Source organism: Candoia aspera, chromosome 2 (genome assembly GCF_035149785.1).
Source record: "Candoia aspera isolate rCanAsp1 chromosome 2, rCanAsp1.hap2, whole genome shotgun sequence".
NCBI classification, from domain to species: Eukaryota; Metazoa; Chordata; class Lepidosauria; order Squamata; family Boidae; genus Candoia; species Candoia aspera.
In genome coordinates, this window is record NC_086154.1 from 160536040 (window position 1) to 160558068 (window position 22029).

At 43.8% G+C, this 22029-nt stretch overlaps 1 protein-coding gene across 3 annotated transcripts in view; it reads left to right on the forward strand.

The window, feature by feature from the left end:
* Positions 1 to 7028: 7028 nt before the first annotated feature.
* Positions 7029 to 22029, forward strand: part of FBXO40 (F-box protein 40) — a 35995-nt gene continuing 20994 nt past the window's right edge. The window contains exons 1-2 of one of the 3 annotated variants that reach the window (XR_010067285.1): positions 7079 to 7170; positions 10112 to 10223. Coding sequence is in view for 1 of the 3 variants with exons in the window: in XM_063294635.1 (XP_063150705.1) it covers positions 7036 to 7170 (135 nt within the window). In the remaining 2 variants the exon portion in view is untranslated. Of the gene's footprint in view, positions 7171 to 10111; positions 10224 to 22029 lie in introns of those variants that run through there. The other 2 variants (XM_063294635.1, XR_010067284.1) reach the window with 2 other exon arrangements.

Consider the following 22029-nt stretch of genomic DNA (forward strand, 5'->3'; position numbering starts at 1 on the left):
GGCCAAGAGTCAGCTAGTTGTGTTGACCAATCATCTGTAGTGACCGCACCTGCAGGAGGTTGTGGGAGATCAGTGATAGGAACAAAGTCTTTACCCAGAGCCACCCGAAACGGGGTCTGTCCAGTGCTTTGATGCACGGCATTGTTGTAAGCCACTTCAGCAAACGGTAGAAGGTCTACCCAATTGTCCTGCTGATAATTCACAAAAGCGCGCAGGTACTGCTCCAGAGTGGAGTTAACCGCCTCAGTGGCCCCGTCCGTTTGAGGATGCCAAGCCGTGGAGAGGGCTTGCTTCGTGCCTAACAGCTTGAGAAACGCCCGCCAAAACTGAGAGGTAAATTGTGTACCTCTGTCTGAAATCAAGCGGGAAGGACATCCGTGTAGCCTGTACACGTGTACAAGGAATAGGCGGGCCAATTGACGCGCTGACGGAATGGACACGCAGGGAATAAAGTGGGCTTGTTTGGAGAAATAATCTTTGACTACCCAAATGACCGTTTTGCGTTGGCTGGGTGGTAGCTCTACAATAAAATCCATGGAGATTTCTTCCCAAGGGGAAGAGGGGGCTGCTACCGGCTGCAACAGCCCCTGGGGCTTGCCCACCTTGCGTTTGGACATTGCACAAACAGTGCAGGAAGCAATGTAGTCTTTGACATCTTTACGTAATGTGGGCCACCAGAATTGCCTCCGAACGAGGTGCAAGGTTTTTACAAAACCGAAGTGACCCGCGAGTTTGTCATCGTGTGAACGTGTTAACACGTCTTTTCGGAGGCTTTCAGGAACGTAGAGGCGGTCGGACTTCCAAGCGAAGCCTCTGTCAAAAGTAACATTGTCTTTATTCGCCAGCAACCAAGTATCCGTTTTTAATTCTTTTAAAAACTTTTGTTGCAATTGGGAGGGAATTGACAAAGAGCTTGGCTGAGCAGCGCTTGTGGTGGGCGGTTGTTGCGCGCGCGTTTGGCTACGCGTCACAGCTTGCATGCCCAATTGGGGCGCCGACCATAGGGTGCTCACCACATCTGGCGCCGCCCCAGAGTCTTGAGGTTGCCTTGACAAGGCATCAGCCAAGAAGTTCTTTTTCCCTGGAATAAATTTGAACTGAAAATTGAATCGATTGAAAAATTGAGCCCAACGAACCTGTTTAGGGCTCAGTTTTCGAGGGGTACTAAGTGCCTCCAAGTTTTTATGATCAGTCCATACCTCAAAGGGGTGATTAGCCCCTTCCAGCAGATGCCGCCAAGCCTCTAATGCAGCTTTCACTGCAAATGCCTCCTTTTCCCAAACATGCCAACGCCTCTCAGTTTCGGAGAACTTGCGGGATAAATACGCACAGGGCTTGAGGCATCCTGCCTCGTCTTTTTGCATCAACAATGCGCCAATAGAATAATCGGAAGCATCAGCCTGTACAACAAAGGGCTTTGAAGGATCAGGGTGTTGTAAAATGGGCTCTTTGACGAAAGCTGCTTTCAGCCGCTCAAACGCCGTCTGACAAGCAGGCGTCCACCTCAACAACGCTCCGGGATTCTTGACTCGCCTAGTATCTCCCACCCCTTTCGTTCGAAGCAGGTCCGTTAGGGGCAAGGCAATCTCAGCGAACCCCCTTATGAATAATCTGTAATAGTTGCTGAACCCCAAGAAACTTTGAAGTTGCCTGCGGGTACGGGGACTCTTCCAGTCCATGATAGCCTGTACCTTGGCAGGGTCCATTTCTATACCTTTATCAGAAATCCTATACCCCAAGTAGTCAATTTGGGTCTGATGGAAGGCACATTTGGATAGCTTTGCATACAATTCAGCAGATCTGAGTTTACACAAGACTTTCTTTACCAGAGCTACATGCTCTTTCATGGTTTCCGTATAAATCAATACATCATCCAAATACACCAGTACACCTTTAAACAGATGTTCATGCAAAACTTCATTGATTAATTGCATAAATACCCCAGGGGCCCCAGCCAACCCAAACGGCAACACCTTATACTGGAAGGCTCCCAACGGGCAATTGAATGCAGTTTTCCACTCATCACCCTCCTTGATTCGTACACGATAGTAGGCTTCTCTTAAATCCAGTTTAGAGAAAATCTTGCCTTTGGCCAGATGTGACAACATGTCCTTTATCAATGGCAAGGGATATTTGTTGGAAATTGAGACGGCATTTAATCCGCGGAAATCCGTACAAAGTCTCAATGTCCCATCCTTTTTTGGGCGGAAAAGAACCGGCGCCCCCACGGGTGAATTCGCCGGCTCAATGAATCCGCGCGCCAAATTTTTGTCCACAAATTCCCTCAACAAAGTCAGTTCCTTTTGCGTCATGGAATAAATTTTTGGTTTAGGCAATTGAGTGTTGGGCAGCAGTTCTATGGCACAGTCCGTCTTTCGATGGGGGGGCAACTGGTCAGCTTCCTTTTCACCGAATACATCAGCAAACATCCTGTACTCGGCCGGCAAGCCCTCCAGAGGAGAGGCCGGGTAAGGCGGAGTCGCAGCTGCCGCAACCCCCACCATCTCCTCTGGAGCACCCTTCCCCTCTGCCGCTTGATAAAACCCATCCCTAAATGTGATGGTCCGGTAGACCCAGTTTATTTGGGGGTTTTGCTGCACCAACCATGGTACCCCCAACACCACCAATGGGCCCCCTACGGGAGCCACGACAAAAGACAACCCTTCCTGGTGACTGCCCAGTTGCAAGGCTACCCGCCCTGTAAAGTGGGTGACCGGTTTGCCCCCTGCCATGGACCCATCCAATTGAGTAAATGCGATGGGTCTTTGTAGGGGAAAAGTGGGGAGCTCCAAAGCCGCCACCACGTCGGGGTGCATCAGACACCGGGAACACCCCGAATCAATCATGGCCCATACTTCCACCGTCTTGACTTGTGAACCCAATTTCAATTTCACCATGAGTATGCGGTAAGTGCCACTCACCGCTGGAGGCTCGCGCCCGTCTTCTACCACCTGCCCAGCGGCGCCCTTTAGAGCAGGTGGCTGGCGTTTCCCGCCGGTTGCGGGATTTCGGTCTCCCCTTCAATTTCGTAGAACATCACATCGTCTCCCTCGGTCTCAGCCACCGCAGCTTTCTGTTTCCTCGGCAACGCAGGGGACTTCGCCGGCGGTTTTCCGGGCCGTTCCTCCACCTTTGCCTTCGGGCATGCTGCCACTCTATGCCCCTCCTTACCGCATCTCAGGCACAATCCTTTGGCATACCGCTTCTCACGCTCCTCGTCCCAGGGTCGCTGTCCCGGTTTTCCTCCGGTGGTCGATGTGCGGCTGGGCTTCATCTCCCGCCCCGACTTGACGGTCTTCCGCTGGGCAAAGACCTCTTGGGCATGTTCAGCCCTTCCTGCTAGCAGGATCCACTCATACAGCGTGTATGGGTCGTCCCTCCCCAGGGACCAGCGCAGCACCTCGGTATTCAAGCCATCTTTGAAGAGCTCGATAATGGTTGCTTGGGACCAGTCATCCACCTTCCCAGCTAGCGCTTTAAACTCCAAAGCATAATCGGCCACTGATCGGAACCCCTGCTTGAGTTCTTTCAGGGCTCGTTTTGCTCTCTCCTTTGCTAAGGGGTCCTCGAAGTGTTGCTTCAACGCCCAGAGGAACTCCTCGAGATTTTCCAGTTCAGGCGCTTCCGACTGGCACATCTGGACATACCAGTCTGCCGCCCTCCCCTTCAGTTTGGTGGCAATGGTGATGATTCTTGCCTTCTCCGACTGGAAAACCCCCCCCCATTCTTCCATATAAGCTTTCGCATTAGTCAGGAAGAACGAGAGTTTGGTCGGGTCCCCATCAAACTTGACAGGGAAGTCTCGCATACCGCCTCCCGCCGGGCTGCGCCCCACCACCGGGGCTGCAGCGGCTGGTGCTTCCCTGACTTGGAGCGGCACGGGGCCCCGGGGCGATCGCCCGGGCGCTGCTGCGATTTCCATCTGGACCGACTGGTCCCCTTCGCGCCTCCGCACCACCCGTCGCCGTTCCGGGGTCAGCCCCTGGGAGGAAGGGGTTGAATGCCTCTGGCTGGATTCTTCCCGGAGCTCTCGCATCGAGGTTACATCCAAGCTCAGCTGTTTCAGAATAGCCTCCAACGAATCCATTTTCGACTCCAGCACTCTGATTCGATCCGGAGTGGGTGAGCCCTCCGTTGGCTGCACCTGCACCACGTTGGGGGATAAAGGGTATCTCTGCCTCCAGGATGGGCCCCCCGCTGCTGTGGCATCTCCTCGGGTCTCATCCCAGGTGAGCAGCTCACCCGGAGAATTCACGGTGGTCTCCGGGGCCGTTTTCAGCCCCCCGGCTTCGCTCTCCGACCCGGAGCTCGCCTCCTCTCTGATGGCGGACAGCTCCCCTCCTTGGGACGGTCGGCCGGACGGCCTCACGGTCGAGTCCGGTTCCCCTTCCTCCATCATCACGATTTCGGGCTCGGTCATCGCGGGCTCTCTCCCTCACAAGTTAGACGCTTGTCTTCCTTGGACAGGGGCCAGCGGAGTTAGGAACTGAGATTCTCAGCTTTATGTAATGATTGCCCCAGCCCCAAATACTCAGACTCACAAGAGGATGCTAAATGAGATCTGATTTATTAGAGTACTAAAAGCAATTACAGAGAAAGCTGAGAATGAGCAAAAGCGCGCCAAATACAAACTTAAACCCTTGCTTCAAACGTATCCCGCCTCCCTCATAACAGCCCCTCCCGGCACAGGTGCTAGCAATCGTCAGAGTTGCTAGCCTGGGAAAGTAACCTTGAGCGCAGTAGATAACACAAACACATTCCAAAGCAAAGCCAAAATATAATCGTTCCCATCCTCCCTAGACAAATGCAACACGCATCCAATTAATGACATGCGAAACGTTACGATGCATCGAATACATTGAAACGGCGCACATGACAACAGCATACAATTAGACTAGAGAGACCCCACTCCAAGGTACGCAGAGAAGCCAAGGAATCTAGTGCTATTGTTTACTATTTTATAATACACAGTGAAGAAAACTTTGGTCTAGAAATGATAGAAAACTAACTATGCGAAGGGCACCCACATGATTACTATATGCTTTTGTAGATAACAGTTTTTTGCTTTTCTATCATGTGAAGTAATAGATGCTTTAATTGGTCAGTAGAAAATGCCATTATCAATCAAAGAGGTGTTCTATTGGTGTCTCATAAACAATGGTATGAACAAGAAGCGTGGCTCTCATTTCCCCACTACTATGCTGCATCTAAGATTCTAGCTGATCTTTGATAATCACTGCTAGCAACTGTGCCATACTTTCTCCTGCTGGCTGACTCAGCACTGGCTGCTATAATACTGCCTGGGCAACTTCTGCATGCAGTAAATGTTTCTGCTGTTTTTCTCTTTAATAATAAAGTTTTGCTTTCTTTCTTAATAATGTGCACCAAAGCTTTCTGGACTGGCAGGATATTCAAAGAAGGTAATGACATCAAATAAAATACCCTCTTTGGTTGTTGGAGGCAAAATGTGAGGTTCTTGTCCATGATTGGATTAAATTTGCTGTACTCGCTTATTGCATCTTCCTTTATTCCTTGTCCTCCATCCTTATAATGATCTTTGGATTAGGTTCACTCAATAAGCTAACCACTTTTCCTTAGCACTCTGATTCTTGCTGATCAGATGTTCTTCTAGCCAACTTCTATCAGAGCAGGATATGCTAGAGAAGGCACCTGGGTCACAAAAGCCTAGATGGGATTCTCTAGTTGCTTAGAGTCTTTGGAGGTCACTATAGCAAATCTAAATAATAATCATAAGTAAGTACATTTATTGTTGCAACCACAGGTCATAAATACTTTGCTTGATGTTGAGAAGGATTTGGTAGGCAACATAGTGCTACATTCTGCATAGTCTCTGTGAGAATGAGGGAGGTTATTTACCAGAGGACTGATGGAGTTTTTAAAGGTTAATAAAAGAACTCCAAGCAGCTAACAGCAATCTTGCAGAGTAGAAGCATGAACCAAAAAAGAACTTGCACATTAAGCTTAATTACATTCAGAAATACTGTAAATTTAGTCTTCACATGATGAAGAAAAATAGAGATAGCGATCTACTTTTATTCAGTAGATCTGGATACAAGTAGGTTCAGAGTAGAAAGCACTTATTCATCGCTGGTTCTTTGTAGACACTTTCTATGTGGAATAGAAAGTCTGTGTGCAAGCGAGATGTTGGAGGATGAGAGCTGCATTTTGCAGCCCCCCTGCTTGCATGTCTGCCAGAAGGGTGATGGAGATTGTTAATCTCCAAGCCCAAGGAGGAGGAGGAAATGGAAATCCGGTGACCCCTGTGACATCCCACAAGCACAATAGAGACAAGTCTACCAGAGAAACCCACTTACTATGCTTGTGAGACAATGCTGAGTTGACCCCTGATAATTCCAACAACGATAACGCTAAATTTCCTACGTGGGGTATCTATGGACCTCCTCCAAGGTCCCTTTTTTGCAGCCAAGGAATCCCCCATATCATGTCACTGATATTGAGTAGCAAATTGTCAAAAACTGGCATCAAGGTTTCCTACTTTAAAAAAAGAGAACATTAGGCCTGTTATATAAACCCATCCTAAAGCTCACCAAGAAATGGAATGAAAAGTTGCTGATAAGATGGGAGAAAGGAACAACCAACCTATATCTACTTTCAAGCATCCAAGCCATGACCTGGACTTAGGTTTACCACACAACTTTTAATACCATAGAGGTAGTTTGGGTTTTATGTTTTCAGACAAGAAACCTAATATCTTGTGGTGAATAAAGATTTGTGGTCTGGCTGCTATGGATGGAAAAGGCAGAGTAACAAGATTTTTAGTGAAAAATAAAAGGCACAAGGGCTGCAAAACTTTCTCTAGAGTACGGTATAGCAAACAGGATACCATTGCCCTTTACTGATAATATTGTCCTTTATTAAGATATGAATCACCTGTTCAACAGCAACTCTGTTAAATATCACTCTAGCAGTAGCAGAGGGTAAATATCATGAAAGGACAGTGTTCCATAAAGTGAATCATGCTGCTGAGTGCATCAGTTTTATTTTTAACAGTCCATGTCACATGGATCCATTTCAGTTATTTTATTTCCTGCCTCCTCAGATTTCTTTGTCCTGTGCTCTGCTCCTAGCATTCTCCAGACATTTCAGCTCAGCTGGATAAATCCAAGAGACTTTCATGTACATGAAAAGGTAAGACTTTTTAAAAAAACTTCTTTGGAATACAAGCTGAAAGATAAATGCTATATTGTTGTGTCAAAATCACCATCAAAAACAATAATTTGCAGTTAATTTGCAAATTATATTGTCCAAATCTGTAGACTATATTGAAGCTTGAAGGATTGATTAAAGTTGGGCCCTCAGGCTTTCATACTATACTTCCACTAGAAAATCAGGTGTTTCAAGCTAATTAACTAAAGAAAGATATTAAGCATTAACCTATTTGAGCTAAGTGCTTCAGATACTTACCTCCCTAAATCCTATCAGCACTTACACAGTTTATGTGTAAGTTTACATGTAGTCTTATAGCTTACTTATCTTGGTTGCTTTCTTTTTCTTGTACCTGTTCTACTTCCGTCAACAGATGATAGTCAGCCTGAGGCATGAGCTCATCTTTAGAATCTTTTTTCAGTGCCAGGGCTCAGTCCCTCAAGACATTAAATCAAAAGAAGGTCAGGAGTGCCCTTATTTCTTTTCTGATCAGCTGAGAGCCAGAGTGGACAGAATGACAATGTAATGACATCACACCTGTTGGTAGAACTGGAATGTCAGTGGTTGTGCATTATTTTTGAAGTATATTAAACCTAACTGTGGTTTACGTACCATTTTTGTTTTATGTCAAATACCTTTGGGAAATTGTATCTTCCTTTTTCAGGAATTTGTCACCAATCATCCAAGGTGAAATTTCTGGGAGGAACGGGTTTGGGGACATCAAAATGGGGATTTTATTGTTGCATGTAGTCCACAACCTGTCCGTCTTTGTACCAAATAATAATGAGGAATCTTAGTAAATGAAAAAAAGAATTCTTACTAAACAATTAGGATTATTGCTGACACTGATTATAAGGAAGTGCTTTTGAAATTCCTGAGTAGAATTATCTGAGCTTTTTATATTTTCAATGGTGAGAATAGCTCTATCAGGAAACATCACCTCATGGAACTGGGGTACCACCACCAGCTTCTCCTGAGAGTTAGAGGTTCTTCTTCACAGCAAGTCCTTGTGCTAGCAGAAAAATGTGCTAGCATAATTTGTGCTGCCCTGGTGGATGATTTACCTCAGCAATGAAGCTTGTTAGTAACCTTCTCTTTGCAGCTTTACTGTAGGACAATTTAAGGACAGTATTGATAGATTCCCCTTGCTTTGTTTCCCTCCTATCTAGCATCAGCAGCCACTGGGAAAATCACAATTGCACTCCTTCATGTGTGGTGGGGCAGGCATGAGCAAATATTGGTGGGTTCCTGGGACAGAGGATTTAACTAACTTTCAGATTGTCTGAGTGGCAGGTCACTGGGGTGGAAATGCTCCACACTGGCAATCTGTCACTTGGGCTATATCTGAACATGGATCTCCTGGTCTTCTGGAGGACCAGTAGAACCAGATCCACAAATAGCCCAGCCAACAGGTTGGTGGGTCAAGTGAAGAGTATGGGGGTATGGGGTAAGTGCGAGATCTCACATGGCACATTGAGGGAACTCCCTCCTATTTCATACCGGCCCTTCCCTTCCCACCAAGCTGTCAGCTGAGCTATTTTTGCATAAAAGTTTACCAAGCTTCCTATCACTTGGGCTAAAATGGGGAACAGGCAGAACATCACAGATCAGTAGCTGCTGAAAGGGAATGATAGCACTGGCTATGAGAGGCTGCAGTCAGCAGCCCCTGGAAATATTCCATGAAGTATGCAAGATGGCATTATAATTGGCAAAAGGGCACTGCCTCCCTCCCAAAGTGATAAAACCAGCAGAGAGCATAGCTGTACAAAACCCCTTATTGGCAGAAGCAGCAGGAAACTTTATATACTCATTAGGGACAGAACCAGCAATACATAGTTCTCCCAGTTTAAATTAACCAGCATTCCTTTTTTATGAGCACGTCTACAGGCGTTTTGGAAGACTACTGAACATGTGCATATAAGTAGCCCACATAAAGCAGAGTGTGGGTCAGGCATTACGTGAGCAGTTATCTCTGTGGAAATCAGGGGTCCAGTTTCTCTTGCAGCCCAAGTCAAAATGGCCATGGAAGCAGTTCCTAGGGATTGGAGGAGAGGGAGTATGCTAGAGCAGCCTCAACTGGAGCTCAGCAGAAGCCAGCCCCTCACCACATCATCACCACGATTGTGAGTTGAGGCATGGTTATCATTCATATGCCAAGACTTCCTCAGAGGAAGACGACTTTAAAACTTGAACAGCTATTACAAATTTAGGCTGCTTCCACAATAGGCTAGGGCTGAGACAAAGACTGAGTCAGGAGAGCCTATCTTCTAAAAATGATTAGTGGGCATCTCCAAGTTGTGGTTAGTCAGTTGTAGAAAAGTCCTATAGCTTCATATGTGCCATATGAACCCTCAAAACTGAGTGGAGTAAACTTAGCTAAGTTAATCATGGATAAGCACAGATACATTTATATCCATGCCAACTCAAAATATTGGCATATGGTCTCAACATATCTGAAGGAAGGCCAATAATTGTAGTGGGGAGCTGTTCTAAAGCTTTTCTTTTGGAATCTTGAATGAGTTGGGAAGTACAAAGCTATGTGTTTTCTGGGACCCTGGGCCAGGGAAAAACATAACAGTAAAATAAAACAAATAGGAGGGAAGGGGAGCAGAACTCTATGCAGACAGATGTCTGAGCAGCTAGGGGTCAGAGGAATGCAGCAGATCATTTTTTATATAGGTAGTCCTCGTTTAGTGACTGCCTTCTTTAGCAACCATTCCTAGTTATGACAGTGATGAAAAAGTAACTTTATGACCAGTCCTTGCGTTTATGACCTTTGTGAATCTGTGAAGCAAAGAAATGCTGCACTAAGATCATGAGCACAGTCATGGTTTCAATTAACAATCACTTCGCTTAACGACCAAGTTGCTGGTCCCAATTGTGGTAGCTAAACGAGGACTACCTGTATTTGATATCTTTGCAGGAGTAGACATCACTGGCATCTCTGATTTTCTACCACACTGAGGGTGGCTGTAGCTGAACTTGATCAAGTAACCAACTTACTCTGTTTCCTAAAAGAGAAACTGACCTAAGGCCTCAGCTGAAATCAGGGGTCCAGTTTCTCTTGGTCCAGGTCCAGAATCTGAAAGAGGTTACAGTATTATCAAAACAAAGAGAACAAGAGGGAAATTTGTTTTCTCTCGCCATAGAGGATCCCATGTTTTAAAAAATGAGATAGGCATTTTGGGTTACATTATTAACATGTTTCAAGACCCTGGAAGAGAATGCTATTTTTTTTTCCTGATGGTGGCAGCACTTCACAGATTGTTTCCCACCAGAACTGTTTGGCTAATTCAGTGTCTCTCTTTGCTTGATTAGAATAGCAATTATGTAGAGACAAACTTCTTCACAGTACAGATTGTCCATGCTTTCCATGCCAAGTGTGATTGCGCATGATGATTTCATGAGGACAGAATTCACCAAAGTAAATGACAGCTTTCAGTTTTCTGTCATCATGGAAGTTAGGGGAGAAGAAGGAAGAAGTACTGTAGGAAGCAGGTTTAAAGGAAGACTTCTGAGGGTAAATACTGTCTTCAAGCTGATCTCCTCTCCTGATGGCCACTTTGAATATGTTGTTTTCTTCACAGTACAGGAGTGGCTTGCCACTGCCTTCTTCTGGGATGTTTTTTCAACTTCCCAATTTAGCCCACAGCCCTGGTGTAATCTGGACTCTCCAATCCAAGTACTAACCAGGCCCATCTGTCTCCCTTCCCAACAAGATCAAGCAGGCACTGAAGGTTGTCCATCTTCTGATCAGGGGAAAGGAAAACAAGGATTCATCTCTGGCTTGCACTCTGTCCCTACCCCTAGTGCTTCTTATGCTCAAAAGAATAAAACACAAAGAGTCAATGTTTTTGGAGCTGCATCTTCAATGGCATATGTATTTAAAAAGGTAAACTGGTGTGATATATAGTGTATCTCCACTAGGTGTTTATAGCATTACTCATTTATTGCTGCAGTAATATAAAGCCTGTCTATGTTAATGATATATTGCCACAACAATGGCTGGAGTGTATTATAAATCGCGAGTACAGTACTTGTCATATTTCAAATATAGAACTATTGCACATTAATATAAGTTAGTTTATTAGCAATAATTCAGTTATATGGCATGTACAAATAACCCTTCTGTGGAGAGCAATAAAGATAATACTTGACATAAACTACAGAAACTTCTACATGTTAATCACAATAACAAGGAAAGAATCTCTATGAATTTTTCTTTTCAGAAGACTATCTACATACTGAAATTTATACATTTTTTTCCAGGGACTCCTTTAGAGTATTCAGCATCTCTAATCTTCCATGTTTACCTCTCCTCCTCGCAAAATTATCTTGTGCACCTGCAAGTGGGAGGGGGGGAATAAACCTGCTTCTAGACCTGCCATACCTACTAGTAGAATAACAGGGTCTTTGGTAAATTTTGCACTCATGGCTATTTTAAAAAATCATTATTTTTTTTAATTCTTCACTCCTGCAATCATACACTGAAAGTAAGATGGAGTACAGAACTGTTCATTCATATGCCACCGCAACCCTTCAATGAGCTGGCAGCACAGCCTCAAGGAAATTAGTGGACTTTTATGGCCCTCAGAAACTTAGGGAAATTTTCCTAGTTAAGACTGTGTAGTGTGACCAGGATTTGACATGGTTTATGAGAAATTAGCTTTGGTGCTCTTATTTCCTCCTTTTGGTGGGAGCTGGAACATTCTGATGACCCAGGAGAATTGGCCACAACCTCAAATAGCAGCCAAGGTTGCATAGTGCCCCTTGGGGGATTAGGGATGCTAGGTCCGCATGAAGATGAGCTTAGTGGCTTTTCTTTTACCACTTTTCTTGACTATTGTGAGGAGGGCACTAGGGCACACACTAAATTTCATCAATGGATGCAGACTCAGCGGACACAGAATTACATGGGCTGAGGGATGAAAGAGAGGAAATACCATTGCCAGACTTAGGTCTCCCTACCCTTCCAAGAGACCAAGTTAAGAAGAAGAAAAAAGCAAAGTGATTCTTATGCCAGCTGTAGGAGTAAAAAAAAAAAGGAGGAAGAAATTCTACTCCCTAAACTAGTTTTTATTCTGAAGGAGGTTTCTTACCCGAGACAGGGTTCTCACCTAGCACGGGATAGCAAAATAAACTTAAGTCTAGTGTTTGTTAATGTGGTTTTACTGTAGACAACATGGAAGTTAAATTGAGCCAGAATTTCTCAGGGCAGAGATGTCAATTATGTCAGTATCCAACAGTTATCCAGCTTCAAGGCAAAGATAGGCAGGGCATAACGTATGAAACTATGGGAAGGATGGAAGAAAAGAAGAATCAGAATTAAACTACAGCAAGTGTAATGTGGAAAGCTATACCTTCATGATGATAAAAGGCAATTAGTGGCTCCTTCCTAATATGCAATAAGATATATATTACCCAGCCATACTGTGTTGTACATATATCAAAGAGTATTGAGCCAAGTACAAGTCAAGTCATATGAAATGTCCAGAAAATTCTGCTAAAATCTTGCTGGTGAGCCTGACTGGCAGACAGACAAACTAGGTGCTCAAAATTCAATTCCCAGACAAATCAGAGATGGTCATCAGAAGACCTTTCATTCCATGCTACTCTTGATAGATTCATCCTTCAACCAAATACAAGTGCAATCCAGAGCCATGGTGGGTTACAGAATTGTCTAGTTTTGGAGACTATAGATCCTTGTTCTTAGACTCATCGGTCAGTTTATATTTTCTGGAAATAAAACTAATTGTGGAGGTTTGGAGCCAGTGCTTGTAGAAGGCAAGGATAAAAACAAAGCCAAAAGCTTTCTCTGCCAAAAGAGATGGAAGGAGAGTTTTGTATCTGAAATTGCTAAAAAACTTTCTGAATGGAGTTCCACAAGTCTGTAACAGCAGCTGTAATTGTAAGGAATGAAACTGGCAAGATAGGAACCAGCGATTCCCATGCTAGAGAGAACCGCTATGGCCACATAGATAAGGCACCTTCCAAAGCCATCAAGAGAGGTGCCAAGTATCTATTGACTGGATACGGTAGAAAGAAAAGGCCTAGAATTTAATTTCTGTGCTGCAGTTGAAACATTTCTGTGTATATGGCTTTGTTACTCTTTGCTGTAAAGAGACCAGTCTTGCTGAATCATGTCTATGAGCATTCTACTGAGCAAGCTAAGCCCTAAATAAGGGGTTACCTGTCTGGAGAGTCAAGATTTGGCTGTGCCTCATGTGAAGCCTGAGGGCTAGAATGGTTCACTCCTATTCCCATCACCGCAGGAAAAAGGCCTTTAAATTCATCAAGTGGCCAATGCCTTGCTCCAGTATCAGACCCAAGTGGTTACCTAGATGTGTCAATAAAAACTAGCAAGCCCAACATGTGGCCCCTGTTCAAGCCCCAGCCCAAGACATTGCACTGTAGCTGAAGCAGCCAGAGCAGCCACTGAGTATTTGCATCCTTGCTTGATAAATATGAAAATCCAAGTCCGCTTACAGCTCACTGTGAATTATACATCTCCATGAGACATGATTTTCCCACTAACTGAGCTCAAGTAGGGTTAGTCTAATGATGGAACTACAAAATGGGCAGTCTCTCTTGGATAACTGCATTAATTTTGTAGTATGTCTGAGGGCTAACTTCAAGGATCTAGTCAAGCAAGTGTCTGCCAGCTATGAAATCTGTTACCTCTAACAGATTAAGCATTCGGTTCAGAAGTATTTAGTGAGTTTCAACTGTGTATTAGCTCAAAATTTGGACTGGAACAAAATAAACTTAACTGATCAGTACAAAGGACTGTCGTATGAAATACAGGACGATCTCATTCAAAAAGGGACTATGACAACCTGTCCTGCTTGAGCACTGATGAAATAATTGTGGTGGAGTATGGATGGGATGGGAAGGAAAGATGCTTCACATTCTTGTCTGCAATAAAGAGCCGAATCTTGCTGAGTTGTGTCTGTGAGTCTTCTGCCAAATAAGCCCAGACCTGAATAAGGAGTTGTGTCTGGAGAGCCAAGATTTATAGCTGTACCTAGTGTGAAGCCTGACAGTAATCAAAACTGACTACTTAACATTCATTGATTTCTTAAAGGTGTACTTCCTCTGGCTGAAAGTGGTCGACATGAAAGTTTCTTTAATCTATTTTTGATGATTATTTATAGTCTATTGCCCATACTTGAAAAGATTGATGAATGTTCAGACTGAAGGGGAGACAACCTAAAAAAGGCTCTGTTGAGCCATCATGGAAGCTGGAATATCTGGAAGAGATTCTATATACATTCACAACAATTGATGTTTTTGACAGACATCACATTTTTTCAGGTAAGACCTTAAGCTGAAAAACCAGAGAAGATTAAAGTGATGAGCCTGGTACAATTCAGGGAATTACAATTTCCTACCAATGGAGGCAAATGACCAAATTCCTCCTTTTTGCATTTGTATGTAAGTACTTATGAGAGGAGCTTTGATTATGATATCACAATGCATGCATTGCCATTTTGATTAAATTTCCATTTGCTATGGATGCCCCTGCAATGTATGCACTGTAGAAATTGTGTCAGAAAAGCTAAAGACAAAATGAGCTGAGGTTAGCAAAAAAAGAAAAAAAATGGCAAGAATAATGAAAGTTTTCTTCAGATATGTTCAGAGTAAAAGGAAGAGAAGAGAATCAGTAAACCAGCTGAGTTGCTAACAAAAAGAGCACAAAAGATGGAAAAACTACTAAATTCCTATTTTAGTTCAGTTTTTTTCTAACAAAACAGTTTATGTCCCTTTCTGAACAGCAGGATGAAAGAGCAAGATTACCACTTCATATTGACAGAAAGATAGCCAAGGAATATGTACTATATTTATTCTCAATGAACTCAATATCTCTAGGGCAGATCAATAAATAGGAACTGAAGGGTACCAAGATCATATGAATATCTATGAAGTTTAGCATGAATTATTGGCAAGATTCAATATATAGACACACATTCTGTTTGCCCACATTTAAAGTTAAGGGGAATGGTCACTGTCAGGTCAACAGACAGCATTAACTTGAGCTACTGAATCAGAACAAGTCATAGAAAACATCACAGTAATCTGTAATATTAGCACTCTTGGTGGTCCACAGTGTATATTCCCCATTACAGTAGACTCTCAGTTAACTGGAACTCAAGCAACTGGCACTCTTAAGCAACTGGCAAAAAAAATCGAATAAATAATACAGTTGTTGTTTATTCGTTTAGTCGCTTCCGACTCTTCGTGACTTCATGGACCAGCCCACACCAGAGCTTCCTGTCGGTCATCAATACCCCCAGATCCCCCAGGGATGAGTCCGTCACCTCTAGAATATCATCCATCCATCTTGCCCTTGGGCGGCCTGTCTTCCTTTTGCCTTCCACTCTCCCTAGCATCAGCATCTTCTCCAGGGTGTCCTGTCTTCTCATTCTGTGGCCAAAGTATTTCAGTTTTGCCTTTAATATCATTCCCTCAGGTGAGCAGTCTGGCTTTATTTCCTGGAGGATGGACTGGTTGGATCTTCTTGCAGTCCAAGGCACTCTCAGAATTTTCCTCCAACACCATAGTTCAAAAGCATCGATCTTCCTTCGCTCAGCCTTCCTTATGGTCCAGCTCTCGCAGCCATATGTTACTACGGGGAACACCATTGCTTTAACTATGCGGACCTTTGTTGTCAGTGTGATGTCTCTGCTCTTAACTATTTTACTAAGATTTGTCATTGCTCTTCTTCCCAGGATTAAACATCTTCTGATTTCCTGACTGCAGTCAGCATCCAGTATCCCCATACCACTAAGAACTTGCCACAATTTGTTATGGTCCACACAGTCAAAGGCTTTAGAATAGTCAATAAAACAGAAATACATGTTTTTCTGAAACTCTCTGGCTTTTTCCATTATCCAGCGGATATTGGCAATTTGGTCTCTAGTTCCTCTGCCTTTTCTAAACCCAGCTTGTACATCTGGCAATTCTCGCTCCATGAATTGCTGGAATCTACCTTGCAGGATCTTGAGCATTACTTTACTGGCATGTGAAATAAGTGCCACTGTTAGATAGTTTGGATATTCTTTAGTGTTTCCCTTTTTTGGTATGGGGATATAAGTTGATTTTTTCCCATCTCATGGCCATTCTTGTGTTTTCCAAATTTGCTGGTATATGGCATGCATTACCTTGACAGCATCATCTTGCAAGATTTTAAACAGTTCAGCTGGGATACCATTGTCTCCTGCTGCCTTGTTATTAGCAATGCTTCTTATGGCCCATTCAACCTCACTCTTCAGGATGTCTGGCTCTAGTTCACTAACCACACCATCAAAGCTATCCCCGGTATTGTTATCCTTCCTATACAGGTCTTCCGTATATTCTTGCCACCTTTCGTGATCTCTTCTTCTTCTGTTAGGTCCTTGCCATCTTTGTTTTTGATCATAAACATTTTGGCCTGGAATTTACCTCCGATGTTTCTAATTTTCTGGAAGCGGTCTCTTGTCCTTCCTATTCTATTGTTGTCTTCCACTTCCATGCATTGCTTGTTTAAAAATAATTCCTTCTCTCTTCTGGCTAACCTCTGGAATTTTGCATTTAATTGGGCATATCTCCCCCTATCAGTGTTGCCTTTTGCTTTCCTTCTTTCTTGGGCTACTTCTAGTGTCTCAGCAGACAGCCATTTTGCCTTCTTGGTTTTCTCTTTCTTTGGGATGTATTTTGTTGCTGCCTCCTGAACAATGTTGCGAACTTCTGTCCAGAGTCCTTCCGGGACCCTATCTACTAAATCCAGTCCCTTAAATCTATTCTTCACCTCCACTGCGTATTCATTAGGAATATTAGTGAGCTCATATCTAGCTGATCTGTGGGTCTTCCCTAATCTCTTTAATCTGATCCTAAATTGTGCAATAAGTTCGCGATCTGAACTACAGTCAGCTCCAGGTCTTGTTTTTACCGACTGTATAGATGTCTGCCACAAAAGATGCAGTCAATCTGATTTCGGTGTTGTCCATCTGCTGAAGTCCATGTATAAAGCTGTCTCTTCGGTTGTTGGAAGAGAGTGTTTGTTATGCAGAGTGAGTTGTCTTGGCAAAATTTTATCAGCCTATGTCCTTCAGCAAAGGATCGTTACCTTGTCGTGGTGCTGGAGCTTGAGCACCTCAATGATGCCATGAGCTAAACCGTGAAGGGCCACCCAAGACGGGAAGGTCATGACAGAGAGGTCAGACTAAATGCGATCCCTGGGGAAGGTAATGGCAACCCACCTCAGTATTCTTGCCGTGAAAACTAAATGGATCAGTACAACCAGAGATATGTCGGTATACCATCAGAAGATGAGACCCCCAGGTCGGAAGATGGTCAAAATGCTACTGGGGAGGAACAGAGGATGAGCTCAACTAGCCCCAGACGTGATGACGCAGCTAGCTCAAAGCCGAAAGGACGGCTAGCGGCCGATGGTGCTGGTGGTGAACGGCGAATCCGATGTTCTAAGGATCAACACACCATTGGAACCTGGAATGTAAGATCTATGAGCCAGGGCAAATTGGATGTGGTTATTGGTGAGATGTCAAGATTAAAGATAGACATTCTGGGCGTCAGTGAACTGAAATGGACTGGAATGGGCCACTTCACATCAAATGACCACCAGATCTACTACTGCGGACAAGAGGACCACAGAAGAAATGGAGTAGCCTTCATAATTAATAGTAAAGTGGCTAAAGCAGTGCTTGGATACAACCCAAAAAATGATAGAATGATCTCAATTCGAATTCAGGGCAAGCCATCTAACATCACAGTGATCCAAATATACGCCCCAACCACAAATGCTGAAGAAGCTGAAGTAGAACAGTTCTATGAGGATCTGCAGCACCTACTGGACAACACGCCTAAAAGAGATGTTATTTTCATCACAGGAGACTGGAATGCTAAGGTGGGCAGTCAAATGACACCTCGAATTACAGGTAAGTATGGCCTGGGAGAACAAAACGAAGCAGGACACAGGCTGATAGAATTTTGCCAAGACAATTCACTCTGCATAACAAACACTCTCTTCCAACAACCTAAGAGACGGCTTTATACATGGACTTCACCAGATGGACAACACCGAAATCAGATTGATTACATCCTTTGCAGCCAAAGGTGGCGGACATCTGTACAGTCGGTAAAAACAAGGCCTGGAGCTGACTGTAGTTCAGATCACGAACTTCTTCTTGCACAATTTAGGATCAGACTAAAGAGATTAGGGAAGACCCACAGATCAGCTAGATATGAGCTCACTAATATTCCTAAGGAATATGCAGTGGAGGTGAAGAATAGATTTAAGGGACTGGACTTAGTAGATAGGGTCCCGGAAGAACTCTGGACAGAAGTTGGCAGCATTGTTCAGGAGGCGGCAACAAAATACATCCCAAAGAAAGAGAAAACCAAGAAGGCAAAATGGCTGTCTGCTGAGACACTAGAAGTAGCCCAAGAAAGAAGGAAAGCAAAAGGCAACAGTGATAGGGGGAGATATGCCCAATTAAATGCAAAATTCCAGAGGTTAGCCAGAAGAGAGAAGGAATTATTTTTAAACAAGCAATGCGCGGAAGTGGAAGAAGACAATAGAATAGGAAGGACAAGAGACCTCTTCCAGAAAATTAGAAACATTGGAGGTAAAATTCCAGGCAAAAATGGGTATGATCAAAAACAAAGATGGCAAGGACCTAACAGAAGAAGAAGAGATCAAGAAAAGGTGGCAAGAATATACAGAAAACCTGTATAGGAAGGATAACAATATCGGGGATAGCTTTGACAGTGTGGTCGGTGAGCTAGAGCCAGACATCCTGAAGAGTGAGGTTGAATGGGCCTTAAGAAGCATTGCTAATAACAAGGCAACAGGAGACGACGGCATCCCAGCTGAACTGTTCAAAATCTTGCAAGATGATGCTGTCAAGGTAATGCATGCTATATGCCAGCAAATTTGGAAAACACAAGAATGGCCATCAGACTGGAAAAAATCAACTTATATCCCCATACCAAAAAAGGGAAACACTAAAGAATGTTCAAACTATCGAACAGTGGCACTCATTTCACATGCCAGTAAGGTAATGCTCAAGATCCTGCAAGGTAGACTTCAGCAGTTCATGGAGCGAGAATTGCCAGACGTACAAGCTGGGTTTAGAAAAGGCAGAGGAACTAGAGACCAAATTGCCAATATCCGCTGGATAATGGAAAAAGCCAGGGAGTTTCAGAAAAACATCTGTTTCTGTTTTATTGACTATTCTAAAGCCTTTGACTGTGTGGACCATAACAAATTGTGGCAAGTTCTTAGTGGTATGGGGATACCAAGTCATCTTGTATGCCTCCTGAAGAATCTGTATAACGACCAAGTAGCAACAGTAAGAACAGACCACGGAACAACAGACTGGTTTAAGATTGGGAAAGGAGTACGGCAGGGCTGTATACTCTCACCCTACCTATTCAACTTGTATGCAGAACACATCATGCAACAAGCTGGCCTTGAGGAATCCAAGGCTGGAGTTAAAATCGCTGGAAGAAACATTAACAATCTCAGATATGCAGATGATACCACTTTGATGGCTGAAAGTGAAGAGGAACTGAGGAGCCTTATGATGAAGGTGAAAGAAGAAAGTGCAAAAGCTGGTTTGCAGCTAAACCTCAAAAAAACCAAGATTATGGCAACCAGCTTGATTGATAACTGGCAAATAGAGGGAGAAAATGTAGAAGCAGTGAAAGACTTTGTATTCCTAGGTGCAAAGATTACTGCAGATGCTGACTGCAGTCAGGAAATCAGAAGACGCTTAATCCTTGGAAGAAGAGCAATGACAAATCTCGATAAAATAGTTAAGAGCAGAGACATCACGCTGACAACAAAGGCCCGCATAGTTAAAGCAATGGTGTTCCCTGTAGTAACATATGGCTGTGAGAGCTGGACCATAAGGAAGGCTGAGCGAAGGAAGATCGATGCTTTTGAACTGTGGTGTTGGAGGAAAATTCTGAGAGTGCCTTGGACTGCAAGAAGATCCAACCAGTCCATCCTCCAGGAAATAAAGCCAGACTGCTCACTTGAGGGAATGATATTAAAGGCAAAACTGAAATACTTTGGCCACATCATGAGAAGACAGGACACCCTGGAGAAGATGCTGATGCTAGGGAGAGTGGAGGGCAAAAGGAAGAGGGGCCGACCAAGGGCAAGATGGATGGATGATATTCTAGAGGTGACGGACTCATCCCTGGGGGAGCTGGGGGTGTTGACGACCGACAGGAAGCTCTGGCGTGGGCTGGTCCATGAAGTCACGAAGAGTCGGAAGCGACTAAACGAATAAACAACAACATGTCCTGCTTCGTTTTGTTCTCCCAGGCCATGCTTACCTGTAATTCCAGGTGTCATTTGACTGCCCACCTTAGCATTCCAGTTTCCTGTGATGAGAATAACGTCACTTTTAGGCGTATTGTCCAGTAGGTGCTGCAGATCCTCATAGAACTGATCTACTTCAGCTTCTTCAGCATCTGTGGTTGGGGCATATATTTGGATCACTGTGATGTTAGATGGCTTGCCCTGAATTTGAATTTTAAGATCATTCTATCGTTTTTTGGATTGTATCTAAGCACTGCTTTAGCCACTTTACTATTAATTATGAAGGCTACTCCATTTCTTCTGTGGTCCTCTTGTCCGCAGTAGTAGATCTGGTGGTCATCTGATGTGAAGTGGCCCATTCCAGTCCATTCCAGTTCACTGACGCCCAAAATGTCTATCTTTAATCTTGACATCTCACCAATAACCACATCCAATTCACCCTGGCTCATAGATCTTACATTCCAGGTTCCAATGGTGTGTTGATCCTTAGAACACCGGATTCGCCGTTCACCACTAGCACCGTCGGCTGCTAGCCGTCCTTTCGGCTTTGAGGTAGCTGCGTCATCACATCTGGGGCTAGTTGAACTCATCCTCTGTTCCTCCCCAGTAGCATTTTGACCATCTTCTGACCTGGGGGTCTCATATTCTGATGATATACTGACATATCTCTGGTTGTACTGATCCATTTAGTTTTCACGGCAAGAATACTGGGGTGGGTTGCCATTATCTTCCCCAGGGATCGCATTTAGTCTGACCTCTTTGTTGTGACCTTCCCAACTTGGGTGGCCCTTCACAGTTTAGCTCATGGCGTCATTGAGGTGCTCAAGCTCCAGCACCACGACAAGGTAACGATCCTTTGCTGAAGAAATAATACAGTAAACTCTCAGTTAACCAGAACTCACTCTCAAGCAACCAGCAAAATAATCGAATAAATAATACTTTAAATAAAATTTAATAGTAACTCTCAAGCAACCAGAAGCTACATTTATCCAGCATCTACCAATCCCCATGGGTGCCGGTTAACTGAGAATCTACTGTATTATGTTTGCTGCCATATTCAAAGCTCCAGTCTATTAGACAATTGTGCTATATGCTAAGCTATTCATAGACATCAGCTTACTCTTAAACTCTCTTTCAAGAGGGGGGAGGTAACTGTTAATTAGAACTGCAGGAATAAGTTGTTTTGCCCAGCATTGTAATCCCCTATAAATATAACAAAAGCTTCTGGATATAAGTTCATATGTTTTAGCTTTATTCTAGGCCTCTTGAACACAGACTTGCTGTGGTGGAAGTTCTAAGTCCTGATAATTGAGAAAGTATGTAAGAGCAACTAAAGTCAAATGAGGGAATACCTTACTGTGATTTTAATGAAATAAGAAGGTCTGTCCAGGCCCTCTTTGGCCTACCTGTCTTTATAGTGGGTGTGGCCTTTCTCTCTGAACAACTTAAAACATTTTAAATCTTCACAAAATCGCATGTGTTGCAAGAAGAAAACAAATTTAGCAATAGAA